At 54.0% G+C, this 11,936-nt stretch overlaps 2 protein-coding genes across 9 annotated transcripts; one reads left to right on the top strand and one right to left on the bottom strand.

Annotated features, from left to right (window-relative positions):
- The first annotated feature begins 2,484 nt into the window (after positions 1-2,484).
- Positions 2,485-3,770, top strand: Ifitm5 (interferon induced transmembrane protein 5). Its single transcript, NM_053088.3, has 2 exons — positions 2,485-2,710; positions 3,280-3,770. Exons 1-2 carry the CDS (start codon positions 2,519-2,521, stop codon positions 3,490-3,492), a joined length of 405 nt encoding a protein of 134 aa, NP_444318.1. The 5' UTR covers positions 2,485-2,518; the 3' UTR covers positions 3,493-3,770.
- Positions 3,771-5,063: 1,293 nt separating this feature from the next.
- On the bottom strand, positions 5,064-11,337 carry Pgghg (protein glucosylgalactosylhydroxylysine glucosidase). Of its 8 annotated transcripts, none has more exons than NM_145387.5 (14): positions 11,085-11,337; positions 10,163-10,443; positions 9,532-9,742; positions 9,016-9,451; positions 7,964-8,083; positions 7,646-7,777; positions 7,379-7,490; positions 7,201-7,273; positions 6,966-7,102; positions 6,715-6,848; positions 6,526-6,621; positions 6,300-6,397; positions 6,015-6,226; positions 5,064-5,939 (listed from the first exon to the last, which is right to left on the bottom strand). In NM_145387.5, the coding sequence occupies exons 2-14, from the start codon at positions 10,416-10,418 to the stop codon at positions 5,884-5,886; spliced, it is 2,073 nt and encodes a 690-aa protein (NP_663362.2). In that variant the 5' UTR covers positions 10,419-10,443; positions 11,085-11,337; the 3' UTR covers positions 5,064-5,883. The 8 variants fall into 8 exon arrangements, 5 of the variants coding, with proteins under 5 accessions (NP_663362.2, XP_017177593.1, XP_017177594.1 ...); XM_017322104.1 differs by having other exon boundaries at positions 6,015-6,238; positions 11,085-11,174; XR_001785517.1 differs by lacking the exon at positions 6,715-6,848 and having other exon boundaries at positions 11,085-11,174.
- Between the last annotated feature and the right edge of the window lie 599 nt (positions 11,338-11,936).

The following is an 11,936-nucleotide window of genomic DNA, read 5'->3' as shown; positions in this document are numbered from 1 at the left end:
TAAGTGTAATATCTGTGATGCAGTAAGGGTCTAGGTGTCAGGGGGTGTTGCGTCTGTGGAGCATCTGCTGCTGGTGAGTGAAGACTGGGAGCTCTCAGACACATGGCCGAGACCTCAGTGTTCTAGGTTCTTGGCACCGTCAGGAACCAGAGGAGCACTGGGAAGAAGTTACACTTTGGATAGAGGGATGTAATCAAAGGCTGGGAGGAGGCTTCTGGATAGTTTCAACTGCTGGGTTTTTGAAAATTCATACTCTCTCTCCTCCTCGTTCCCTCCCTCCCCCTCCCCCCTCATTTCCTCTCTCCCTCTCCCTCTCTTTTAAGGCAGGGGTCTGGTCTAGAACTATGTGGACCACACTGGCTACGAACCCACAGAGATCCACATGCTCTGCCTCTGGGTACTGGGATTAAAGGTGTGCGCCACCGTTCTTGGCCTATGGCTAAGCTTTTATTGGGGGGGGGGAATGAATTGATTAGTCATGAGTTAAGGTGGGGTAATAGGAGGGAAATCCCTGAGATGTCAGGGTTTTTTTTTTTTTTTTTCTCCAGTACAGTCCCATCCCTCCTTTGTCCTCAGGCATAATGGGAGCGAGAGATTTTATAATTCTGAGGCTATGAAGATATGATTATAATGAAGCAAAGGCTAGGCGGAGCTCATCTGCTTAGTCTGGGATGGTCATGTTTTCGTCTGAGTAGTCACATGTCCTGGGAGAAGCCAGGTCTGAGTTTGTGTCAGCCCCACCATGGCAGATTGCTCTTGTTCTTGTGCCTTCTCTAGCTCACCTCACGAGGAAGCCAGGGCAGGACAGAGGGCAGACCTGTCCTCTGTAAGGAGGGCTGAGCAGATGGCTCAGCAGTTATGAGCATATGCTACTCTGTAAGAGGACCCGGGCTGATTTCTAGTATCCACTTCCGGTGGCTCCCCTGTAACTGCTGCTCTAGAAATTCAACACTACCTCTGTGGGCATCTGCACTCATAGGTACATACACGCCCCTCCCTACATATATATAAAAATATTTTTAAAAAGAGGTCTCTGAGATTAACAGAAGGGGCAGAAACAGCACCTACACAGATGATGAAGACCAAGGCACTGATGTATGGGCACTTAGCGTGGCAGGTATAGGCCTAGGCTCCAAATATTACCCATATGTCCCCAGACTGGAGGAGATCAAATGACAAGGGACCTTGGAGAAAGTCATCTGGGAGTCAGATGCTCTGACTAGGTCCCTTTCATCCTCCCTGCCCACTGCAGCCTCCTTACATCAGGTCAGGGGTCTTCCCTCCATGTTCACGTACCATCCCGAGGGCCCTGCACTGCTCGCTTGTTTATTGATCCGAGTGGGCGTGAGCAGGAGCAGCTGAGGGAGGCTGGGCAGTGGTGGTGTGAAGGATTTAGCTCTTGCTCAGGATTTGAGCTGGGAAGACACTGAGGTCCCCTTTACGGAGGAGGCTCTTGGCATGCGAGCCTGGAGTTAGACTTCCTGCCGGACATGCATTGAGTTCTTGGCACATGCAAGTATCTGAGCCCTCAAGGAAATGATTCCACTCACATTTTTAGGACTGGGAAGGGCAGGCCTAACAGCTAAGGAGACTGAAGAGGATCTACCTGCCCAGGAGCAGGAGAGTGCTGGTTACAGGGAGTGGGGAGGAGCCTCCTACAGTGTGCAGTGGGAAGGAGGCAGTCTCCTTCATTATTCCTCTTTGCCTGCTGTCTTCTTCTTAGCCTTTATCTCTAGCAGGTACGAATCTGAGGTCCCATTTATGCATGTCTGCAGGGGTCATGGTCAAAGCCTGGAGTCTGAGTTCTGGCAGGGATATGCAGCTCTGATCCTGAGTGTGCCCTTCCCCCAGCCTTGAGTAGGCTAAACCGACCCACAATGGTTTTACAGCCTAGCCGTGGCCTCGCTCCATTTGCAATTTCCTACAGGAGTGGACTGCCCACTGAGCTAGCTCTGCAACATAATCCAGCTGAAACAAAGCATGGGGTCTGTGGGCTTTCCCTCTGTAAACACAGTGATGAAAATTAAACTTGGAGCCTTGATCAGAAACTTTGTCTTGGCTTCATCCTTCTCTCTCACCCCATTCCTTTTCATCTCCAGCCCCCCTCTCAGGTCACCCAGTTCACCCATGGCTGCTGGACAGCCACACCTGAGAGCTCTGGTTGTTGCCTGAAACTGATGCAGCCCCATGTTTTCTCAGCCCTAGTGTCTGCCATGGAACTGTTTGCAGCCAGTGTTCTTGGGACAGCCTTTTGTGAAGTAGAGAGAGCAGCGGGACTCTGGTGGGTGGTCTACAGCCACTGCCCATGTGGCGCAGGGGCCTTTGATGGGGTCTTTTGAGAGGGGCGGGGGACGCTGGGGTGCAAGGGCGGGCCACTCTATTTGGCAGGCTGAGGCTGTAATTTGTGATATATATAGCGGGTGGAGCTGGTCAGCCAGGGAGGGTAGCAAGGGGCTATAAGCAGGCTTGGTGCTCAGAGAGGACAAGTCTCAGCTAGGAAGACACGGCGCTGGAACCCATGGACACTTCATATCCCCGTGAGGACCCCCGGGCTCCATCATCCCGCAAGGCTGATGCTGCAGCCCACACAGCCCTCTCCATGGGAACACCTGGCCCTACACCACGAGATCACATGCTCTGGTCTGTCTTCAGCACGATGTACCTGAATCTGTGCTGCCTTGGATTCCTGGCGCTGGTCCACTCTGTCAAGGTTGGCTTCAAGGCTTCTGGGATGGGAGAATGAGTGTGGTGTGGGGGGAGGTGATGTGGAGTCCGGGAAGGAGGGGGCAGTGTTCAAAAGTATATGAGGGTGTCTGTTGGCATAGCCACAGTACCTCACCAAGTTTGGGGACCGTTAAGGGGTGTATGCACTGTTCACAGGAAAGGAAGGTCTGGCTATATAGTCTCCCTCAAAGGGCAAAGTCCTTAAAGGTTGCCCATAGAGGAATTCCCACTGTAGTTCCCGAATAGCACTGAGTTCTTGGTTTCTCATAGGACTCCTCTCCCCTAGGAGGCTCTCAGAGGGTGCTGCTGACCCAGAATGGCCACTGAATCTCTACCTGCAGCCTTTATTTATGCTGAGACTATGGTTAGGACCCTGCCAGAGGCCAAACTGTGCCTGTGAAGGAACTAGGTCCAGCCGAGGGATATGTCTCCTTGAGCCAGAGTCCTCCGTCAAGATTTAGAGTTTAGCCTGTGCTCTACAGTTGCTCCGGGGGAGGGGGGGTCCCCTAGACACCATGAACATGTTAACATCTTGTTTCTGGTGCTGCCCTGCAGGCCCGAGACCAGAAGATGGCTGGGAACTTGGAGGCTGCAAGGCAGTATGGCTCCAAAGCCAAGTGCTACAACATCCTGGCTGCAATGTGGACATTGGTGCCCCCATTGCTGCTCCTGGGACTGGTGGTGACTGGCGCCTTGCACCTGTCCAAGTTAGCCAAAGACTCTGCGGCTTTCTTCAGCACCAAGTTTGATGAGGAGGACTATAACTAAGAGTTCCGAGCCTGTCCCTGAACCGAGGACAACCATGTCAGGTCAGCTGTGCCCAACACCAGCTCCTGGGAGTTACAGCCTACTATAGCACCTCGATCCCTGCCCAGCCGTGACCTCAGAGGCGGCCCTCTTGTCCACGATGTGTATTTGATGCTGCCCCACTCAGATCCCTCAGACTTAACTTATAACCTAGAGGGTCCTCAGTGCTTGGCTTTGTCCCTTTCCCCACTTACCAGGCCGAGCCTCTGTTCACGATTAAAAGTGGCAGATTCCAGAAATGTGTGGGCTCTTCCTTTCCTGGTGGTAGTTGTGTAGGGAGCCCCAGCACCAACTCATCTGGCCAACCCCAGTTATCTTATTCTGTTAGCTTGGCTGTCCGACTACTGCTTTTGCTTAGCGGCCTGTGGCTTCTGGGGTGGAGGAGCCTGAGTATTTTAGGATGAAGTTCGGGAACGCAGGCCTTTGATTCCCACTGCCCTGTGGTTTGATGGGCTGTGTCCGAGAACATGTGAGGGTGTGCCCTGACTCCTCATCCGCCACAGTGGTCTTCTTGGACTGTGCGGAAGGCAGACAGGGGCCATTTCCTATGCGGGACTGGATACTGGACTCACAGCGGACAGCAACATGATCCACAGAGACACACAGACATTTACAGCCTGCTCCCCTCATTTTCTTCCACTCACACATGGTCAGAGGCAGACAGGCAGTGGCACTAAGTGAATGTTCTCAAGTCACTTCTCCTCTCTGTGTGTCACATGCCCCTGGCTTCCACGAAGGTCTCTGCTTAGCTACCCGACTTAGAGACTCTAGGCAGTTCTGCATCCTGTTCCATGCCTGTAGCCAACAGCCGACCTTGAGGAGCTCCGAGCTACTGACAGTGTTCCGAGCCAAGCCTAAGAGATAAGACCTTTTGCTGACCTGCGTGTGTTTGGGGCTGGGGAGGAAGCTAGTGCGGGTTACTAGTCCTGTTATGGAGCAGAGACAAGGACAGTGTGCTTAGATAAAGATGGAGACAGTGTGCTGACCATGAGCCCCTGGTCTAGTTCACGAGAAGGTCAACTCCTGCTGGCTACAGGGACTTGTGTGTTCCTGAGTAGATGTCCCCAAACATGGGATATTTTGCCAGCCACCCTCTATGATGAGGGATTGCCTGCTTTGTGCCCCAGCGCTAAGAACAGTGTGTGGTCGAGTCAGTGAGGCGGAAACAGCATCTTCCCTTGCCCCAGACTGCTAGGCTAGACCCGATCAGCTGTGCCCGGCTCTGTCACCCTCCACGACCCCAGAAGCTTATCATACCACACGCACAGAAGTGACCACCTACACACAGGTAGAACGCACTCCCAGGTGCTGGGCTACCTCTATTGAGCGCAGTGCCACCAAGCAACCTGTCAATGCCCATGCCCAGTCCTGTCTTTGAGGCAACAGATGAGCATCCACTTCTGCCAGGGTAGCTCCTGGCCCAACATAAAGAAGGTGAAGAGAGACACAAGGGCCCCACATTGCCCCTAAGCTTTGAAATCACATCAGCATTCAGCCCCTGGTGCAGAAGGACATGAATCCATCACACACTCTGACTTCAGCCTTTGCCAGCACTGACTTTAATTAGCCAAGTTGGCTTGGTACAGGAGCACAGGGTTTACCAGGATCGTGGTCCTACGCTATGAACCTTGTTCTGGAGAAACACTAAGAATGGAAGTGAAGGCCACGCTGCTGCTCAGCACTGATGGCCAGGACCATGGCCTGGAACCCTGTCCATCTGACTCCATTCCCTCTGGTCGCCAGTCTGACTTCATTTACCCTGTCCTGTGATAACACTGCCTTCCTTCTCACGGGCTGAGTGGTTAAGGACAGCTCTCACCTTAGCCCAGTACGCTAGATACCATCTGACGTCAGAAAGGAATCAAAGACTAGGAAGTTCAAAGCCGCAAAACCTCTGAGCACTTGGCTAGCCCTACCTGGTGTCAACTGCCTGCCACAAGAAACTCCTGTAGCTAAGCCCCTGACTGTGACTCACTTCTCAGCGGAGTCACTGGCCACTTCCCACCTAGCCTGCTGACCAGAGTTTCCCAGAGAACAGACGTGTGAACAGGAAGTTAAGGCCTAGAGAGACAGGAAGGTGGGGAGATAAGGAGGGGAGGGTGCTGCGGTCAGCCCCAAACAAAGGATCTGTGAGGCCTAGAGAGCCCAGGACTGGCGAGGGTGAGGAAAGGAGGGAGGGGACAGAAGGGACAGAAGGGACACCCTGTAACCTTACTGCTTCAGGGCTGGATCCAGACTAAGAGGTTGTGAGGTTGGGGATGCAGTTGAGGGCAAAAGAGTGTCCCAGAGGAACTGAAAGGGACTTCTAATGCCAAAACTCCTATCAGGAACCACGGAAGAATTTCTGGGCAGCTATGGGGATGACCTTTGTATCCGGCCAGCTGAGTGGGGAAAGGAGACCTTCTGTCCTGCAAGAGAGAGGGTTAATCCTTGAAGACATGGACCAAGACATCTGGGTCACACGCCCAAAGGCTTTTCCCTACCTGGTGTCAGGGGAAGATGAGCCAGCGATGGCCACAGCTCAGCTTCTAGTAGGGGTGCCCAGGGCTCTGCACGGGCTGTGACCTCAAGTGTCACCGAGTCCTTGGAAAAGGCGAAGTTGATCTTGTTCCCCAGGTAGGAGATACCAGAGACAGATACTCTGGAGACCAGGTCTGGACACAGGGGGTCAAAGGTCACACCTGCCTCAGTGATCCTGTAGGGAGAGCTGTGTGAAGAGGGTTGGGACAAGTGGGAATCCATGGCTGGTCGCCGGTCGCCACACTCACCTGAATCCTGTGCACCCGAAGAGTGCTGCCTGCAGGAAGCCCCCCATGCCAGTCAAGAAGTTCACTGCACCAGACCCGTCTGCATTCTCCGTCCACACCTGCAGGCAGCAAGGGTGGCTGTCACCTGAGGCTATTACCCTAGGGTCAAGCAGGACCCTTACCCTGCTGAGACTACCACAGTGGGAGAAGATCGAGGCAGTGGGTGGTGGGCAGGAGCGAGGCTGACCTTGAAGGGCTCAGTGACATTGGCGAAACTCCTGCTCAGGTGGACCTGAGCCCTTGAGGGGTCCCTCAGTTCCATCCAGCCCACAGCAAACATGCTCTGAGATCAGAATTCAGATAGGAAGTGGTTAGACCCACCATGTGGGAAGGCAGGTGAGGACCGTGGGGCAAGACGACCCGGCAGGCTCCTCACCCAGGTCATAGCAGGGCCCTGGGGGGATGTCACGGCCTCATAAGTCTCCAAGTTTTTCCTTCGGATGTCAGGTGTCAGGGGAAAGGGGACTGGGTACCCCAGGAGCACAACATCTGCCTGCTTCACCTCTTCTCCTGATTTGGGGGAAGGGGTAGTAGGATAGGTTATTGATCAAAGAGATGAGAGTGTGCCAGGGTGAGTGTGGGGGGTTTGACCAAGCAAGGGCCTTTAGAAGAGTCAGTACCACTCACCACGCTCATAGCCATCAAACTCAGGGTGGAAGTTCTGCTCAGAGTCAAATGGTATCTTGATCCTATCAGCCACCTCCAGCCACTGTTTTCGGATAGGCAAACCCAAGTCCTTGGCCAAAGCAGCAGCGAAGTGCAGGCTGGTGAGGGGACAAACCACAGTTGCATGGCTTCTGACTGGGCCCTGTCAGCCATGCTGGAGGCTATGGGTAAGTGAAGGGCAAGTTATATTTCTGACCTGTTCTGGACCAGGACATTGGTGTAGACAGAGTTGTTGACTCCTGAATGGTACTCATCGGGGGGCATGACTCCTGGTCGGTCACACAGGGCCACATGACAGTTAGTGCAGGGGCTCAGGACATGTTGTTCCATGGTAAGCCCATGGTGAGCTGGGCACTACGCTCTTAGGTCCTCACCTTTCAGGTGGTACATCTTGTCCTGGGAGCTCCATTCTACACGGCTACACCAAAACTCAGCCACAGAACTGACCACATCCCAGCCACCATCCTCTTGGAAGAGCTTCGAGTCCTGGAGAATGAGAACAGGCCAAAAGGCCAGGCACAACCCACGGAAGAGGGCCACTGTGCCTGGCTTCCAAAGTCCCTCTTCACACAGCTTCCTAGGGTCCTGGGGTGGAGTGTGGCCTCGTGAGGTGCGTGGGCACACACCTGACAGTGCCTCACCTGAGTGTAATAGTAATACAGCTGAAAGGCCAAGGCCACAGCCCCATTGATATGGATCTCCTGGGTCCCATAAATGTCCTCAGGGCAGACCTCCAGGCCAGTGCTTGCACTCTCCCAAGCAAACTTGGCTCCCTGTGAGGAGAGAGGATGGCTTGGTCAGGCCTTGATCTGGGGAGGGGGCGGTCCAGTCCTACCAGAGGGGCAATCCTTTGTGGAGGAAAGGAAAGAGGAGGTATGGGGCTCTCATGGGCACTGAATGGCACTGGAAAGACCTTGGGGCAGTGGCTTATGGGATGGTACCCAGGCCCCATTCATTACCTGGTAGCCCAGGTTCTGGCCATTCTTCAGGGCTCCTCCCAGCGTACGGACTCGGTATTCTAGGATGGCCCTGGCGGCTTCTGGGTGGAACATCAAAATATTTGGGAACATCCAGATGTCCTAAGGGACGAACCATTTGAGGGTAAACAGGAGTCCATACCTTCTCCCTCCCTTACTCTTATGGACTGCCCACATTCAACCCTGCCAAGGCTTCCAACTGACGACACACAGCCAAGCAGGCAGCTGGGGGCTTCCTCCATCCCTACCCTCTGGCTCTCCCTTTTTCTCTCCCTGGATCCCTCATTTCATGCCCACTCACACCCACCTGGGGCCTCCCCAGCTTGCCCACTCCAGCGCTATCTTTCCAGCCTAGACAGCCCAGAGGTCTGGTCCTCAGCCGGGGCAGTATCAGGAGAAGCTCACGGGCACGAGCACTGGTTTGCATCACGCCTCTAGGGAGAGCTTGCTCTCCGGCTGCCTGACCTCAGCTTTCTTTGACTTCATCTGTCAAATGGGCCACTGTGCAGACTTCACAAGGTGTCAGACGTGGGAGTGGCCTCGAGCCTTCCCTCTCGCTATTCCCTCACGCAGTGGCCGCTGATCTCCATAGGCTACAACCTACAGTACTGCCTTCTCCAGCCCTTGCTTCCCCCGCACCCAGCTGCTCCTGACAGTCCCAAATCTTCCCAGACTGTATCTCTCCTTGTATCATTCTTCTACAGTCTCTATGGTTTTTCCAGTCCTTTTGTAAGCTCCAGGCTTGCACCTGGCTCACTCTGAGGCTCTGGTGTTCTTAGCCAGCTATGAGGCCCCTTCTCTGCTTTCAAATGTTGCAGACCCTCAGCCTTTGCGCCTTCTGTTTGCTCTAACCTGGACCACTCTTTTCTACCACATTCCTACACACCTTTCTTCTGAGAAACCAACCATCTCTTCCAGGAAGCCCTCCTATCTAGAGCTCCCATGTTTGGTCTTGATCTCAGGTAGTGCAAAGGCAATGCCCGGAATCTTTGCATGCAACTCCCCCTGTGTAACCAGTGCAGGGTAGGATGTACCTGATCCCAGAAGATATGGCCCCAGTAGCATTCCTCCTTACTCCCATTGGAGAGTCCTCCGGGGCTAAGCCCATGGCTGATGAATCCTTGAGTGCCAGGCTGGGGAAGCTCACTGAACAGGTAGTAGAGAGAGCCACGAAGGGCCTGGCGCAGGGCCAGGGGCCCAGCCACATCCAGGCCACAGCCTGCCCAGAGCCGGCCCCAGGAGTCTGCATGGATTGTATACAGAACACCCCTGGTCTGCAGCTGTAGGGCCTCAGCAAAGCAGTCCTGGGCTTCAGCCTGGCTGCTACCCACAACAGTCAGAAACTCCCAGGTCCTGTCCTTCTCCTCTTCCCCAAGGGTCAAGGCTGGGGGGACAGGCATCCATAGCATATGCACTTCCTGCTGTGGCTCTCCAGGCTGCTCAGGGTTAAGTACGTGGCCATGCAGGTACCTGCAAGGGCATAGCTGAGTCTTAAGAAAGGGCTCGCTCTGCTCTCTGGGCTACCTAGATTTACCCAGTGTGATTCTTACCGGAGTCCCTGGAAGTCAGGCCCCACACGCAGGTCCAGGTCTGGGCTTTCGGGGGAGAAGTCTGCCCGTAACGGCACTGTGATGGGTTTGTTCCCTGTGGTCAAGCGTGCAATGGACACACTGAAGACCAGGACATGGGGTAACACACGGTGAGCATAGATCCGCTGGGAAGCCCGGAAGCTGGGGCCTTCCAGGGTGTGGAGGAAGGAACCTAGGGAGGGTTGGGGAAAGGCAGACACACTCTCAGTACCACAGAGCACCATTACCTTCCTGGGCTGGGAGTGGGGTCCTTCAGACCTCAGGCTGCCTCTCCCCACTGTGTAGTGGGCCCACCCAGATGAAAAGAAAGCAAGAGCAACCACACAGGCCTCATTTTGGGAGGCGGCTTTTTCATGTTTTTTTTTTTCTTCTTCTTCTTCCTTAAATTAAAGGCTATGTGTTTACATATTTTTGTGATGCATCTTGATGTGTACTGGAGGCTGAGCTCCAACTCTCCGTCTTCCCGCCTCAACCTTCCCAGTACCAGTGCCAAGGTTACAGGCCTGAGGCACACATTGGTGGTTGTGGCCCCTTTCCCAGCTTCATGGACAAGTGAGGAGCAATAGGTTGGCACGGGTTGGTGACAGCTAACCTGTGTTGGTGTCCAGGGTAAAGGTCTCTGTCAGCTGTTCTGTCCCTGCAGGGGCCTCCAGCTGGACATTGAGGGGGCTGGGCAGACTGGCCCGGTGAGTGTCCCCGACAGCTCCATTGTACACACCGTTTATATGGATGGTGTCATGATACACACGTGTACCTAGGTATGAGTTCGTTACAGTGGCCCAGAGCCTGGGGTCACTGGGCAGACAACGGGCACTGAATATGGTCGGGTCATCTTCAGAGCCGTCCATGGAAAGCTGCCTCAGCCCAGACGGCCTGGAGGAGACAGTTAACAGTGACTAGCTGGACTTTCCTCCACACGCACACTCACAGTAAACCCTCAAACTTGGCCAATCCCCACAGGCGGTGAGGGGAGTCGGGGGCTAGCTGCGTAGCTACCCTAAGTAAGGGTTGCGGGCGCCAAGAACATTCTTAAATTAAGAAGACTGCCAGGAGCCCAAGTGAATCTGTAAACAAGTTCTCTCAGCACCCACCGCCGACCTCCCTCTTGTGAGCTCCTGAGCCAGCTTCCTTAAGTAAGAACTGCTGAGGTAGGAATCAGGGAGTTCTTCGCGGGCCCTAAATCCTCAGGGAGGGTGAGGCCGGACGGTGGAGGAAGAGGAACCCGGAGATTTGGAGAGGGACAGCAAGGAGAGGCGTTGGGATTGGGGAGGAGGGACCGGATGGGGTGGATGACGACGATGGGGTGGGGTGGGGCCGCAACTGGGGAGTAGCGGGACTTGCCCAGGAAATGGAAAGAGGAAGCCCGTGTAGGGGTGGGGTGCGGAGAGGGGGATCGATCGCGAGTTGTCGGGAAGAGAGACTAGGGAATAAAGGGACGAAAAAGAGTTCAGAGTACTCAGTGAAAGAGGGTGAGGGCGGGCTGGAGAAGAGTGTGGGCTGTTTTTGTAACTCACCGCTGCCCTCTCCACTCAGTGCGGGGATCCGGGTGTAAGAAGGCTCTGTGGGTGCGAGCTGCCCCTGGCGGTAGGAAGAAGAAGCGGCCCTGCCGCGTGGCAGGTGGGCGGGTCTGAGTTTAGGCGGGACCTGGGAAACTGTCATGGTTTTGGGGAAGAGACCACGCAATAGGACTAGGGGTTAGTTGAGCTTTGGCTCTAAGATGTATGCAAGGCTGGGACAGACCTGAGATACCACTCTACAGTGACGTTTAGTGACTAGAAAGGACCCTGGCTATTTAAGGAACAGGATGCTTGTAAGAAAAGCCTACCTCATGCAAACCTGAAAGAAGTGGGTGCTGTGTAAAAGTTCCACAGCCGAATGCTTTTCAGACTTTCCCCTTAGCTCACGGGACCTTTCCTATTTAGGGAAATTATTTCATTTTTATGTTTTATCCTATTTTTGAGTGGTTGGCCTGACTCTTGGTATGCAAACCCAGCTGTCCTCAAACTCACAGAGCTCCAACCTACTTCTGCCTCTTCAGTGTTAGGGTTAAAGACGTGCACACTACACTGAGCAGTATTTATTTATTTTGATTTAATTAAAATATAATTACACCATTTCCTCCTACTCCTCCCATGTATGTCCCACCCACATTCACAGGACCTCTTTTTTTGGGGGGGGGGGTTCCAGACAGGGTTTCTCTGTGTAGCCCTGGCTGTCCTGGAACTCACTCTGTAGACCAGGCTGTCCTCAAACTCAGAAATTCACCTGCCTCTACCTCCCAAGTGCTGGGATTAAAGGAGTGCGCCACCACTGCCAGGCACAGGACCTCTTTTTTTGGAAGAGTTTCTTTTTTCTTTTCTTCTTCT

The sequence above is a fragment of the Mus musculus genome, chromosome 7, assembly GCF_000001635.26.
Source record: "Mus musculus strain C57BL/6J chromosome 7, GRCm38.p6 C57BL/6J".
In the NCBI taxonomy this organism is placed as follows: Eukaryota; Metazoa; Chordata; class Mammalia; order Rodentia; family Muridae; genus Mus; species Mus musculus.
This window is presented reverse-complemented; position numbering and strand designations above follow the sequence as displayed.

Excerpts from the sequence above, each read along its gene's own strand:
- Pgghg (XM_017322104.1), bottom strand. The coding sequence starts at position 10,418 with ATGGACGGCTCTGAAGATGACCCGACCATATTCAGTGCCCGTTGTCTG. Across the intron at positions 7,103-7,200 it reads AATGTCCTGGTCCAGAACAG|CCTGCACTTCGCTGCTGCTT; the intron begins GTCAGAAATATA and ends TCCCCTCACCAG. Across the intron at positions 6,398-6,525 it reads ATGTCACTGAGCCCTTCAAG|GTGTGGACGGAGAATGCAGA; the intron begins GTCAGCCTCGCT and ends TGCTGCCTGCAG.
- Ifitm5 (NM_053088.3), top strand. The coding sequence starts at position 2,519 with ATGGACACTTCATATCCCCGTGAGGACCCCCGGGCTCCATCATCCCGC. Across the intron at positions 2,711-3,279 it reads CGCTGGTCCACTCTGTCAAG|GCCCGAGACCAGAAGATGGC; the intron begins GTTGGCTTCAAG and ends GCTGCCCTGCAG.